Source organism: Chaetodon trifascialis, chromosome 22, assembly GCF_039877785.1.
Source record: "Chaetodon trifascialis isolate fChaTrf1 chromosome 22, fChaTrf1.hap1, whole genome shotgun sequence".
NCBI lineage: Eukaryota > Metazoa > Chordata > Actinopteri > Chaetodontiformes > Chaetodontidae > Chaetodon > Chaetodon trifascialis.
In genome coordinates this window covers 15,436,326-15,451,112 of record NC_092077.1, presented here as the reverse complement: position 1 = coordinate 15,451,112, position 14,787 = coordinate 15,436,326, and the positions used below count along the sequence as shown (strand labels likewise).

Sequence of the window (14,787 nt, the reverse complement as noted above, 5' to 3'; positions counted from 1 at the left end):
TATTCATGCAAAATAAATAAATGCTCTGCAGACAAAATAAACAAAATGAGGGCTCTAAGGTTGTAGAGTAACACCACATTGCAGTTCTGCATACCCTTCCTCTTTTAACCAATCTGTTTGGGTATTCCCCTCTTTGTCATTATGTCTCTATTATACTTGTCCTTATAAAAATAGCCATTTGAATGTGTTAAATTACCTGAGAGGCTTTAATTAGCTCTGATCCGGCAGAGGGTTGATGGGAGGGAAGCAGATGCCGGTTAGGAATCACCAGCATAAAACTGGCTCCATCATTTAACAGGGGACCAACAAAGTGTCATTACAGCACAGTCTAAAAGAAACTGTCTGTTTTTAGCTTTGGATGAGTTTCCAAATGTATTTTAAATTGTTAGTGAAAAAAAAGAACAACTGTAACAGAGATGAGACATAGTACAGTAACTGGGAAATGTGTGTAATGTGAAACAAAATGGTGAATATGCACAAATTTAAGTCCATTTCTTGATGTGGCACCATTTTCTCATAAGGCATCCTTTATAAAGGGTGCATAATCAATAACTAATGTCTTTATTAATGATAATAAACCCCTTTGGCTGTTTTTTAATCTTTCTGTTTGGTAGTTATGTTTGTAGTCCTTAAAAAAATGCTTATGAGGGTCTCAATATCTCATAAGCCATCATCTTAATAATCAATAATCCCTCTAGTAAGTGATCAAACAAACCATTGGTGAAAAGCTGTAATGATTCTATAATGTCAGTTTACATTAGCTTAATTAATCATTATTTGTAAATTCACTGTTTAATGCTTTTTAAGTTGTCTGTACTGGAGTGTTGACTTTGCTTTTTTCCATAAACGATGCTAATTAGTGTTACTTTTCTTATAAATGCATTTCTGTAATGAGCATTTAGTGTACCGTCAAGATTATAGAGGAGCTGAGGAGGTGATTTTAAGTGCAACATAAATATTTTTTCCATGTTTTTAAACAGGAATGTAATAAGTCCATAATTTAAAAGGAAGCTTTTGTTAATGTAGTTTTAAAGGGACAGCACACATAAAAATTCAACTTAGTGCTATTAACATCAGCTTTAGTCACATCCTTGACTGGCATTGTTCCACAAAAATTACGCTAAAAAGGCTGCTAGCTTGTATTTTAATTTGTCACTTCATCATAAAGTTAAACATGGGGAGAGTTTTTATATTTTACAAACACATCACACACTTCATCGATGGTGGCAGAGCTTTTCTCTCATTCTTTTATTCCACAAATGGGCAGTCATAAAACTCAAAGGGATGTCTCCTCCACACCGAAAGAGGGTGTGCATGGATGGATTTCAGGTCCTTCCCACTGCAAACACCTCTCGTCTTGACCAGAACGAGGGGCAGCAGTGAGCGAGCAGATGTCGGGATGTGACCATCAGCAGAGGTATTTGAAGAGCTGGTGACCATGCAGGTGGAAAGATAAACAAATAAATAGGGTGGAAACAAGGAGGCTGCGGATGCAGATAACGACACGGCGCGACGGCCATCAGTGTGATTTACAGTCCTGTTGGCATTGGTGGTGTTGGTGGCGGATTAATAACCAGTCATAAAGAAGTGGGGGATTGTGTGTTGCAGGAGGACGAGAGTGAAGGCGCTGATAGAGGAAGGAAGAGAGAGGAGGAGTGTGTAAAAGAGAGAGAGGGGAGTAGATAAAGCCGAAGCCAGGACCATGAGCTTTGCTCTGCCGTACGGCTCGCTGTCAGCTCGACCGAGTCCCAGCAGACGAGCTTTGGATTGGGAACGCGAGCAGCTGGCTGTGCGACGACTCTCCACTCCACGGGGTCTCGACCTTCTCACTCCACCGTCTCTTCCTCGTCGACCCTCCGCGATCCCTGGCTACCTGCTGCCACCCTACCAAGAGCAGGACGAGCAGCTCCAGCAGCAGCAGCAGCAGCAGCAGCAGCAGCGACTATCCTTGTCCGTGAGCTCAGAGGCCTCCCTGGCTCCCCCTGCACCTCCACCTGTGGGCGTTGCCCCACCCTGCTGCCGCCCAGTGGGAGTCATGCACCTCCTGCGCCTGGGTCTCCTGGCCTTCAGCTGTCTCTTCTGGGCAGCTGGCTTAGCCATCTTCACCCTGGGTGTGTGGGCACAGATTTCATTGGCAGACTACATGCTGCTGTCTGCCAATCGTTACCCCAACGCACCACTCATCCTTCTGTCCACAGGTGCTGCCATCACCACCTGGGGCTTCTTGGGTTGTCTGGGGGTGGCTGCAAACCTGCCCTGTGTACTTAGGGCTTACGGGTTCTTTCAACTTGCTGCACTCATAGCAGGTTTGGCAGCTGGACTCTCAGGTCTCTTCTATCGTGAAGACATTGCCGGAGGATTTCGCAGCGGCTTACAGCGAGCCGTGTCTGGCTACACAGAGGATGAAGGCCGTGCCGACGCATTAGACAGCCTGCAGAGGGCCCTGGAGTGTTGTGGAGCTGAGGGTTGGCGTGACTGGCTCACTTCGGACTGGGCTCTTCAGCACATGACCTTCCTGCCCACCGAGAACGGCACCTCGGTGTCGCTGCCGGACAGCTGCTGCGTGAGGCGCAAGGGCTGCAAGAATCGACCTCTGCTGTCCGATGACAGCGACGGTATACTGGCCGCAGGAATCCATCCACACGGCTGCTTCCGCAAAGTCTTCAGTTTGGTCAACGACAACGTCTTCCACATTGCCGCCAGTGTGTTAGGATTGGCCTTCACCCAGATCGGAGGCATTGCCCTGGCTTGTCTGCTGGCCAACAAACTGGCACCAAGACAACATCGACGCGTGGTGGCACATTAACGGTCAATTTTAAAAACTGGGTGACCTGCACCTAGGATTGACCAATTTGTAGATAATTAAGACTGGAAATGAACAATGTCCTTAAAGAGTTATAGAGTTGCAAAGTGGGGGGAGTTACTTCCAAGTTCATTTTCTGCACTGGGGGACATTTGGAGAAACATTGAATTGCAGAGCTTTGACAGCGAGCTTAAGTTAATGCAAATTCCTTTCATTTTCTAGGCTTACGAATATGGCATGATTTTACATTCCCGACTGCAAATGACAAAACCTGATAACTATAGTACAAACCTACAGTGTTGTTAAAATGTCTCCATCAAAGATATCATTATAAGAAAATGGGAATGATTATAAAAAAAAATACTGCAGGAGGCGGAAACTCCTCCACTCTGCAACTCTCTTAAATTCACTGTTTGTCTGACTCTCATCTGCACAAGTAAAAAAAAAAAAGGCTTCTTTTACTCAGTGTGGGTTGGGTGAGGTGAGAGGTGTGTCCTCAAGTTAATCTTCTGTCCATTTGAGATCTGCAAAGACAAAGTCTGGCATCACAAATTTGGGTGTGACCAGATTGGCCAGTGGACTGTAAATCTCAAAAACTAGATGGCAGTACAAAGAGACTTTGCTCCATGAATTTGCAGTATGATTTGGTTTCAGCGAGGTCTAAATATATCGAGGCATGGATTAATAATAATGCTTCATTACATAGAATATAGACTTCCATTCAAACGTTAAACTACTTTCATTTTGGTGGAAACATCATCTCACCACTGAATGCACAGGAATGTACACCAGCAGTTTTCCACATCAGATGATTTAGTCTGCCTGTGTTCAACAGATGTTCGTATCTACATCGTTTAGTTTTCCCAACACAAAGACTACACTGTGCTGGAATGGTGCTTTTAAACAGAGCTTAATAATCTTGCTGTCTGTGGTATTTTGTGCTGTTTATATATCTGAGCTGTAGTTATTTCCACCGTGTTGAGGTGCTTTGGTGCAATGACTGCTCTAAAATGGTTTGTTCCAGATGTTGCGAGAGTTCGTTTACTTGAAGCACACACATTGTAAATGACTGAATATTGTGAATAACACTTTCGAACATTACCTCCAAAATGCTCTCGTACATTCTGAGTTCAACATCAAATTCTAGTTGTCTTAAATACATAGTTACATACCTTTATTTGCTTTCTCGGGGGGAGTTGGACTGGCTAGCTGGTAGACTTTATGAAGTTGGAAACTGTGATTTATCTTATGATTAACATCTAATTTGAAAGTGTGTGTCCTCATATGAACTTGTTACACATGTTTTAAAATGATCATATACACTGAGATAATACAAATTTGCCCTCATTCCAACCTCACAGATCCCCCCTTTCTTCTTCTCAGTATGCCCTTTTATTGCTCTTGTAATTATAATGTATGAGATATATATATATATCTATCACATGTTCATGAATGTATAATCTATTCTAGCAATGACCAACAGTGCAAACAAGCATGACTGAAACTAAAATATATCTGTCAACAATAAACAGAAAATCTTTGCCTCATCACAGGATATGATATTGATTAGACAATGGGAATGGGAATGTCAAGGTCTGCTGCCCTTGAATGTATTAAATATATAAATGGCAGCAGCAGTCTTGTAATGTAGCCCAACATTGATGTAATCTTGTATGTAGACAGCAGAGCAACGTGCAGTGCAGCATTGGGAAAGACACATCTGTAATGTCTAATAAACATCTTGTGAATCACTTTTTGGGGTTTAAATGTCATTTTTTTTCTCTCTTCTAAGTTGAATATATCCTTCGGCCAGACAGGTGGCAGGTTTGAACCTCCTGTCTGCATTTTAAAGACCTCCAGGTCTTTATTTTATGAGAAAGGCCTTGCTGGAAATGAGCCAGAGCGGTAAATTCTCCGCGCTGGGAGTGGTTGATCTTTACTGGGACCTCTGGCCAGGCAATTCTGAGTTATGGCTAACAGAGCGACATCTCATTTCTACCACCTGAGACAACGGTGATTACATCTGACCTTGACGGGGAGACAGTATATACAGATGCTCTGCTGTGCGCGACGAAACACAACAGCCTGAGCCAGCATTGATTACTTTATGAAGCAATAAATCATGACCTACATCCTCTGCTCAAATTGGGTAATAAGAAGTAGATTTCCAGCAGTCATCTCAAAGTTTACCTCAAAACCTACATGTAGCAACGTTTAGAGACAGAGAGGCTGTGAGCTGTGGCCTCTGCACAATCACTACCATTTTCATGACCTCATTATGGTATTGATTAGCCTACATCATGCTCCAATAAGGCTTGCGGATGCTTTCTGTCTGATTACACTGTCCTTGTTTAACCTATTTTGCCTGAGGTTGCCACATCCCCACCAGCTGTTTCATCACACAAAAGATGAGCTCTGAGATGTTCGATCAACACCTTAAGTCAGGGAAACCACAAGGGGCATTTTACTCATGATACCTCTGAAAGCTATTTTGGGTTGGGCACTTTAATGTGCACTCTTTATGACTTCTAGTCTACCAAAACAAATGCTCACCAGAGGGGATGGCGGCTGCAAAGTGGTGCAAATTATAGTAACCATCAGAGCTCCATAGCCCCAAAACACTCCTTAAAGGTGAGCAGCATTTAAGAAAACATATAATAACTTGATTGGGAATGTTAAGCATCACAGCATTCATTAATTAAAGGCTTTTACAGATCTATACTCTTACATACTACATTACTCTATATTTTTGGATTCCAGCCTTGAAAACACACTTGATTCACGAAAATCATGGACTCAGTTCTCCAATTTGTATCTTGGTTCACCTAAAATCCTTAAACACACAATAAATCCTTTCCTAGCTTACGCTGCATATCAAAAACGGAGCTTCTCACCAATGGAAGGATCGATTTCTCTCATAAGCTACATCAGACCACATCTGCAGAAGTTAATAATTCTATATTTAAACTATGGCTTTGGGCTCCTCACACAAATGGGTGTGTCTTCAAATCCAGCCTCTTGAATCTAATAGCACCGAGCCCTCCTGTTTGGGTTTTGGCTGGCAGCACTTGAGGAATTCAGAAATCCATCCCGCACTGTCTGGATAAATGTCTTGTTAACGTAGCCTGCGTGTGCCTAAATCTGGCCTGTAAATTTCACCATTTCGTTCAGATGCTTGTCGTTAAGAGCGGATGGCAAGAAAATTATCCAAAACATATTGGGAGGAATGTAAAGCAGACTTGCTTTAGTGTTTGACATGTCAAAACAATTTTTTTAAATGTGTTGTGGAGGAAATGTAGGCCTTTGTCTCTACTCTCCGCCTCTTTAAATCTGCCCTACATCTGACTGCTTTTGGTCCGCTGCAGTTTGCTCTCCAGCCTGTACTCTGCCCCACATTTTATTTGGCGTTCCTCACCGCCGCCACCGCTCGCCCGACGCTGCGTAAAAGCCGCCGCGCTGCGCTTGGAAATGTAGTTGTTTTGCGCACAACGAGGTCTCCAAAATGGACTTAAAATCCGAACTCCTCAAGTCCATCTGGTACGCTTTCACGTCGCTGGACGTCGAGAAGTGCGGGAAGGTGTCCAAATCGCAGCTAAAGGTAAGCAGGGAGCGTTTGTAGTCACTTCAAGATCAGGAAACTGTGACCGAGGGGCGTCCGCTGGTCAGCGCGCAAACAGACTTTAACAGCGCTGCTTTGCCCTTTCAATTGCTTTTTATGGCTGAAATCAAATCAAAACACACCGGAATTTAAAGCTGTCTTTATATGTTATGAAATATTTTCATTTCTGCTTCTCTATGTTGTATTCGATGAATCAACGTTGCTGTCTGAGCTGCAGTTAACACACAATCCCCCCATTAAATCAAATACCACTCCAAAGTTTTATCAAAAGCTTTAAGGCTTCTCCAAACACACGTAATCTACTCAGACTGTAGGTGAGGGAGGTGTGAGCCCAGCTTCAGCTTCAAAGATCAAAGTCCAGCCTTTCCCTGTGGCCCAGAAACACAGACAGTGACACAATACCTCCACTGTCAGGGTTTCAATTAAAAAGGCAAGACTGAGAACAACCAGGAGAAACGACCTCTCAGTCTCTTCTCTCGGTGTTACTTTTTCTGTGATGTTGCTTTCCGTCCAGTTCCTACATGCCTCACTGGGCCTCCAGAGGAAAGAAGAATCCAGGAAAATAGTAGAAAGCTGTCCTGACTTGCTCAGTGACGGAGGCCTGGCTGTCTGTGCTTGTGTGTTTGTGGATGTATGAAGAAATATGGAGTACACTGGGGAAACCTTGAGGCTAGGTGCTGACCTTTACACATTTAAAGTGGGATGACACCCTCTGCATAGATACATATAAACCTATATATGTCTGTGTTTCTTCTTCAGGTGCTGTCCCACAACCTGTACACGGTGCTGAACATCCCACATGACCCCGTGGCTCTGGAGGAGCACTTCCAGGACGATGATGACGGGCCAGTGTCTAATCATGGCTACATGCCTTACCTCAACAAATACATACTGGATAAGGTAGCGCTGAAATCACCTCCTCAGTGGCACTTATTTGAATCCAGAAATGTTATATATCTATTTCTGTTGTACGTTTTATACAATAATTATTGCTTTTTACCTCCCGTGATAGTTCTTGAATATGCCTATGTCCTCTAAATGCCATAACTACAGTACGTGGCAACCAATGAATACCAATTTTATTTACAGTAAACTATTAGATTCAAGAAATTACTCAAAACTCACTATTTTAAAACTGCTTCTGATGCTTGATTTTATGGCTTCTAGTACTTCAAAAGTATTTTACTTTAATGTTCTTGATCATCTGAAAATGTGCTCTATAAATTCAGAAAGTATATTATTGATAGCATTTAAAGTCTTCTTATTTGGCACTTACATGCAGTTTACATACATTCATGTTTGTCAACAATTATACGTTCACATCTGAAGATATAGTTGACTTATGTTCTATTATTGTAACTGTGTGTTACTGTGTTTTCATTCATTATCTGTTTAGACACCAGGCAGCCAAAAACACTCATGAAGGCACCGAATGTGTATTAATATACAGCTGAAAATAGCACCTGACAAATACAGTTTTTGCTGCAGCTTGAGTAACTTTTGCTAAAAGCTACTGTGCCCTGCTGTTTTAGGAAAATATTTAACTTTAAAAGAAAGAAATCAAAATAAAAGAACATATTTCTTACCCGTTTTTAATGGTTTTTAACTTCAGTGAACATGAGAAGATGCGTCACAGACAGAGCAAGGAATTAAAATTGTGTCATTTCCTAAAACTATTTCCATCACGTGACATTTTAAGTTTCGGTTAAGTCTTTTTCTGTCTTTTCAGGTCAAAGAGGGGATGTTTGACAAGGAGAAGTTCGACGACCTGTGCTGGATGATGACCAGGAAGAAGAACTTCAAGGGGGTACCACAGGGGGCGCTGCTATCTGAAAGAGACTGTTTCAAGCTCTTCTGTTTATTCAACCTCCTGTCTGAGGACCGCTACCCGCTGGTGATGATACCAGAGGAGGTAAAAGCTGTTCATGAGAGAGGAATTTATTGTACGAAACAGGAAGCATTTAGAGCGACTGGAATTTTTGAATTTCATTGAGACCTGGTTGGCTTGGGTTGGCTCGGAAGACTCAAATCCATGCTAATGTTATCCGATTTTTATATCTCTGAGCATAAAATAGAAACGCTTTCACACTGTACAGCAAGAGAAAAGGGTCATATTTTGATATCTAATATCCAATAAGTCCAAAAATTCCATCCTTAACGTTCAATGGGAAAATGAAGATCACTAGAGAAACACATCACACAGGGAACACCGAGGTTTTTGAGGCAGTCACATGAGGCACTTTCACTAATTGCTAGAAAGATTATGCTCCGTATAAACCCAGCATGCGTCCCTACAAAGTGAGGCCGTTTTACATTTTCCACAGCAGAAAAAAGCAAGTGCAAGTAAGTATGTTAATGAGTCTCTTCCTTCCTGCACTTCCTCCATAATGCTTTTGGTTTCCTGTCGAGAGAGACGAAAATAAACCGCTTCTGTGCTATCAGCGCCGTAGCTTTCCTCTGTAAAGGTATACGTTGCAGAAATGCACTGATACAGTGTGCCATCAGCTCCAGTATTATTTTCACAGTCAGGATTTGATTTTGTGAGCTTTTCTGCGAACATGTACACTTTTCTAATATTTGAATGCTTCTAGGTGGAGTATCTCCTCAAGAAAATCTCCACAGCGATGAGCCAGGAGTGGGATGGGAAGCCCTTGGAGGACTTAATATGTCAGGATGCCACAGGGCGGGAGGAGGGCATGTCTGTGTGGAGCTTCCTGGAGCACATGGGCGCAGGCCGGCTGCTGAGAGTCACCAGCGCCGAGGCCTTCAGTCTGGCTTTGGATGAGGTCTTTCTGGAGATGTATCACAACGTCCTCAAGAGGGTGAGTCTCTGTTCTGCCGCCTCCTCTCCTCGCCGTCTTTGTCTGCCTCTCTCCTTTATTTCTGCCCCTTGTTTCCAGGGGTACATGTGGAAAAAAGGGCACGTACGTAGGAACTGGACCGAGCGGTGGTTCGTGCTGAAGCCCTCCTCCATGTCTTACTACGTCAGCGAGGACTTAAAAGACAAGAGAGGGGAGATCCAGCTGGATAAGAGCTGCGTCATAGAGGTGGGTGAGGAAATGTAATATAAACACTGCATGTTTAATTATATGCTTTACAGGCAAATGCTGTACTTTGGATGTGTTAAAACACAGTCTTTTACAGCACATAAATCCTATAATCCTGGTATTCTGATTCCACGCTCTAACCATCAATCTGAAATGTGTTATATTTTCTGAGTGTGACTGCCTCTTCTTTCTGTTTCAGCCTATTCCAGACAGGGAGGGGAAGCGCTGCATGCTCTGCGTCAAAACCCACAATAAAACCTACGAGATGAGCGCGTCTGACCAGAGGCAGAAGGTGGAGTGGACTCAAGGTGTGTTGGTGTGTATAAGAATCAGCACAGTATTATTATTATTATTATTATTATTATTATGGAGTCAGAAATTACATTTAGACTCCGCTGATTTATTGTGCGTGGTCAGCTGTGATTTCTGATCCAGCTCACTGGGTTCAGATGAGACATTTCAAAGGAAGACTTTGACATTTTGGGAAACACACTTACGCCCAAGGGGGCTGGATGTTGGGGGTCCAAGCGACCTTCGGCTCCCTCAATTTTTTCCTGTTCAGGTGCTCTTAGTTAAGTAAATGGGGAATTGTTTTATGGATGTATTTGTTTTCTTGGAACTGAAGAGCTGCTGGGCGTCTTACAGTAGGTGACAACTTCTCAGCAACAAACGACAAGACTGTGCTCCTTTGAAAATGTCAATCGTGAGTTTGATTTGGAAACTGTGCTGACTGACGCTTTGTTGTATTCAGCGCGGCAGCTGTTTCATGCTCTCGTTGCTCTGCTCTTGGTAGTCCAGGTAGCATATTTGATCTGCTGCTGATGTGTTTTGACTCTTAAACCGTTGTTTTCTGGGTAGAACTCATTTAATGTGCATTGTTTGTTTGGTGCTCTTTGTCTCAGTCTTCACGTATATTGGGCTCATTGCTTATTGGATCTGCTGTGTTTTCAGGTGAATCCAGCTGTTGCACTCTGTTAACTTGCTCTCTTCTGTGTGTGTTTTTATATCCTGGTGGTGATTTTAAACTGACTGCACACCAACCCATAGTGATGCAAACATGCTTGTGTGTGTGTAGATCTGTATTACTCACGTTGTGCAGACGTACATCTGTTTGATTTTTGGGACGCACCTTGTTTATGGGGACAAGAGAGGCACTGTAATGTAAATCATCCGACTTTAGGGTTTGGTTAAGGTTAGGGTTAGGGTAAGGTTAGGATAATTAGTGACAACAAAATTAAGTTATTTGATATTATATTCAGTTCACTGTTATTAAAAATGTATAAATTAGTGCTTGCTCAGCATCTTACACATGGATCCGACACTGGCAAAACCTACTTCATTGGCAATTTCTATTAGTTTAGGGATTATTGGTCGAGAAGTGAAAAACCAATGCTCTTTTATTCAGTAATCGAAATAAAGAAACACCAACAGTACCTTCAGTTTGTCTTATTCCAGGCAAAACAAACATTACCTTAAGATCTGTGTGTGTGTGCGCCCCCCCAGCTATTCAGACAGCCCTCCGTCTCCAGAGGGAGGGCAAGTCCTCCCTTCACCACGAACTCAAAGTGAAGAGACGGGTGCAGCGAGAACACAGCCAACGGGAGCGCAGCCGGAGCGCCCGGAGCAGCTGCAGCAGCCGGAGCAGCCAATCAGATGACTCCAACATCCAGGAGACGGAGAAGGAGAAAGACAGACAGGACTTAGAGATAGAGAGCATCATACAGGTCAGAGCGGATGGAATCAGTGCAGGGACTGTTAATCGTAATGTAAAGTCAGTTTTACAAACTTGCTTTATCTGTGTTTCGCAGCATGCACGTGAATTAGAAACCAAGCGAAGGGAGGCAGAGGAGAGAGAGAGGAGGAAACAGAGGGAGGTGCAGATGGAGCTGGAGAGACAGCTGAAAGAGGCCGAGACGGTAAGAGAAAGATTTCCACGTGACAACCTTCATTTACAGTTCGCTGAAATAGGATTTAGAGTCCATCCCATTGACTCTGATCTCTGAAAACAGCATGAAAGTATTGACATTATAAAATTCAGGCTTAACCTTTAGTGATTTTTAGTGGTGGAGGGGCTGTAATGACATTCCTGGAAAAGGTAATTCAGGAATAGGTCGGTTCTTTCCACCCAATTTGTGTGCATGTGCGTTCTCCTAGTTGAGAGACAGCATGCAGGCAGAGATGCAGGAGAAGGCGAGGGAGGCCGAGCAACAGAAGAAGAGGATCCAGGAGCTGGAGCTGACGCAGGAGAAACTGGAGGCTGCTCTCACCATGGAGATCCAGGCTCGGCTGGAGGAGGAGAGGGCCAGGCAGGAGCTGGAGAGGTAATAAACACACACACTCACTGTATCCCCCTTCTCTGCCTTATTTCTGTTTGGATGCTGGTGCAGATTTTGAGACAACAGTTCCCATAATGCTTTGAAGGATATAAATAGGAAGTATGATGTTAATTAGCAATGAGCTAAGACCATCATTATCATTTAGTTGATGTCAGAAAATGTGAAAATTGCTCATTGCAATTTCTCAGGGCCCAAACTGACGCTTTCAAATTGCTTCTTTTGTCCAACCAACAGTCCAAAACCCAAAGATCTCTTCATTTATTGTCAAACACAACATAGAAAAGCAGCAAATCTGTACATTTCAGATGCTGGAACCAGCAAATTTTGACTGAAAAATGACCGAAACAGTTAATCTATTATCAAAATAGTTGGAATTAATTTTCTGTCAATCAACAAATCGACTAATCATTGCAGCTCTACTGTTTTTTTTAACATTTTGGCAAATTGGCACCATTACAAAAATATGCTGAATTAGCTATTAGCAGTTTCTGTTTGCAACATAGCCATTACACTGTCACTGGATTACTTTGAAACTGAAGAAAACTTAAAAATGTGATGATTCTCAGGCAGGTTTTCTAGTTATAAGGATATATAACTTTCTAAATGAATTTATGGACGCTTATTTGTGATGTACGTCAGATGCAGTGACATCCCCTGAAAGTCTAAGTCGCACTGAATCTAAAAATATGGGTGTCATGTCTGTGTGTTCAGATATAGCTGAGTTAGGATGACTCAGGCAAGAAGGAGTCCAACCTTAATTGCCTCTGAGCCACTGCTGCTTCAACCACTGACCACAGACACCATGGTGGCCAAGCACATTTGAGTGGGCCAAATCAGTGGCCAAACTATAATAACTATCTTTTTGTTATTTTCAGGCCCACTTCCTGGGTGCCTAACAATTTGAAACCTGTACTCTAAACCAAACCAAACTATGCAGACTTTTGTATTTACTTGAGTTAACTTAGCTTCTTCTCTTTCTTGTCCTCTCGAGGTTGCTACAGGTGGAAGAAGAGAAGAAGCAGCAGTTCCAACTCCTCCAGGAGCAGCAGAGGGCCTTGCAGAACCTCAGCCCCATACAGGAGGCCTCAGACGGCAGCACAGATGAGGACACGCCTTCAGCTCTTCACTCAGCCTCTCAGGAGCTCCAGGATCTGCAGGCTTCTCGCCAGAGGAGCCATCAGCGCCTGGAGGTAAGAAAGAGACCGTGTGTTTGCATTGGCTCAGTGTGCAGTGTGTTTAATATTATATAAAAAAAAGCTCTTATGAGAAATTCTTGTTTGATTTTCTTGTTGTAGGAGGTACAAGAGAAGCTGAGGAATGCCAGTCAACACGTCCGGCACTGGAACGTCCAGCTGAACCGCCTGATGACACCCGTCACTCCTGCAGGTACAGTGCACTCTTAAGGCCCATTTATACCCTCCGGATCCGGACGAAATCCGTCCGTCCGTCCCACACGTTGCCTCCGTAGGGGGCCTTCATACCTCCGTCTGTTTTCAGTGTTTTGTCAGTGTGTCCTCTAGGGGGCAATGTCGAGTCATAAATTACAGAGCCGTTGTCATGGCAGCCGATGCCTTGTCAACGCTTCTGTCAGCATATACCGGCATCAGTAATGGCGTCAGTAGAAGAGGTTATTATAATGACAGTACTGAGAAATAGGAAAAAAAGATTAGACAAATCTTTTTTTTTGACGTAGAGCCGGTTCTCTTCTTCGTCGGTTTTTAGTTTGACTCATTTTGCTCATTTTGACTCTACACTGCCCCCACGACTTCTGGTGGTTTCGAGTGGTTTCGTCCGGAGAGCTCCGGATGGCTAAACTCAGAGCCGACGTACAAACTGACGGATGAAACAGCCTCCGGATACGGATGAAAGCGTCTGTATCCGTTATTTACAGAGGGTATAAATGGGCCTTTAATCTGGGCTGTTTGGGTTTGATGTCAAAGGGCAACAAAACAACTTTGACTTAATTTGCTTTAAGGGCAAATATGCAGCCTGCAGAAATATCAAGTATGCATCTGTACTTTCTCCAGCAGTAAGTGAGGAAAGGACTCCTTGGACTATGGTGTACCTCTCAAAAAAATCTGACTGAAAACTGCTAGCATGAGATATTCGGCTAACAAGCTAATAAACAAAAACACCTGAAACATAACCTGCATTTGCAGCCTGAACCTCAAAGTCATATACATCAGTGAACATCACAAAGATTAACTTTTTGCTGTCAATGCTTTTGTAGAACGTTTGGAACAACGCCTATCAACAAAACGGATGTGTCCCAAAAAGGAAGGAGCACTGGCCAGTAACGAGTTCATCAACAAATACAAGATAAGAGCCAGTGAGAACAGCCAGATCCCAGAAGGCCAGAAGGGACTGGAGGAGCAAATGGAGGCCGCCAACCTGTCAGATGGATCGGACGAATCACAGGATAAACCCAATGGACAAATGTGATGTTCACAGTCACGGGACCAAGTTTTCAAATCTGCAAGTTCAGAAACCATACAAGAAATTCTGCATTTGTTTAAAACTGAGAGTGGAGCAAAAAGGGAAAAGTAATATACAGTACAAAAAAAGGTTGTATTATATTTATATGTTGAATTGCACACTAAGATGGAGAGCGAGGAAGATGAGTGCAATGGGACGCTGGATTTAATGAAAACACATTTGACTAAGATCAACAGATTTACAGTTTTGTACAATAAAGTTTATTGGTGAATAATAAAATGTCACTTTGTCATATTTGTCATTTCCCTGGACAGCCTAACACATTCTTACATACAAAACATATGACATGCTTATAAATATGATGTTTTGTTCAATAATTTTGAGGTTTGTGCAATTGGTTGGGCAAAACAAGCATTGTGACGACATGCCTCTCTTCTAAGAATTTTTACAAACCAAACAATTGATCACTTAATGCATAATAATGTGATTTCATCCCATTCAGCCAACTCCTACAGTAAAATCCTGATTTGATATTAATGCATGAGT

General features: G+C 42.8%; 2 protein-coding genes across 2 annotated transcripts; both read left to right on the top strand.

Annotated features, from left to right (window-relative positions):
- The first annotated feature begins 1,702 nt into the window (after nucleotides 1-1,702).
- LOC139350377 (tetraspanin-7-like) lies at nucleotides 1,703-2,806 on the top strand. The gene has a single exon (XM_070991703.1). It carries the CDS (start codon nucleotides 1,703-1,705, stop codon nucleotides 2,804-2,806), a length of 1,104 nt encoding a protein of 367 aa, XP_070847804.1.
- A 3,403-nt stretch (nucleotides 2,807-6,209) lies between these two features.
- On the top strand, nucleotides 6,210-14,510 carry def6c (DEF6 guanine nucleotide exchange factor c). The gene is made up of 12 exons (XM_070992057.1): nucleotides 6,210-6,401; nucleotides 7,182-7,322; nucleotides 8,152-8,334; nucleotides 9,014-9,244; nucleotides 9,323-9,469; nucleotides 9,669-9,777; nucleotides 10,973-11,193; nucleotides 11,278-11,385; nucleotides 11,624-11,790; nucleotides 12,797-12,995; nucleotides 13,101-13,191; nucleotides 14,036-14,510. Exons 1-12 carry the CDS (start codon nucleotides 6,306-6,308, stop codon nucleotides 14,245-14,247), a joined length of 1,905 nt encoding a protein of 634 aa, XP_070848158.1. The 5' UTR covers nucleotides 6,210-6,305; the 3' UTR covers nucleotides 14,248-14,510.
- Nucleotides 14,511-14,787: the final 277 nt, after the last annotated feature.

What these genes read in the sequence shown, in the direction of transcription:
- LOC139350377 (XM_070991703.1), top strand. Translation starts at nt 1,703, where the DNA reads ATGAGCTTTGCTCTGCCGTACGGCTCGCTGTCAGCTCGACCGAGTCCC.
- def6c (XM_070992057.1), top strand. Translation starts at nt 6,306, where the DNA reads ATGGACTTAAAATCCGAACTCCTCAAGTCCATCTGGTACGCTTTCACG. An exon ending in TGTCCAAATCGCAGCTAAAG is followed by an intron (nt 6,402 to 7,181) that starts GTAAGCAGGGAG and finishes TTTCTTCTTCAG; the next exon opens with GTGCTGTCCCACAACCTGTA. An exon ending in AGCTGAAAGAGGCCGAGACG is followed by an intron (nt 11,386 to 11,623) that starts GTAAGAGAAAGA and finishes GCGTTCTCCTAG; the next exon opens with TTGAGAGACAGCATGCAGGC.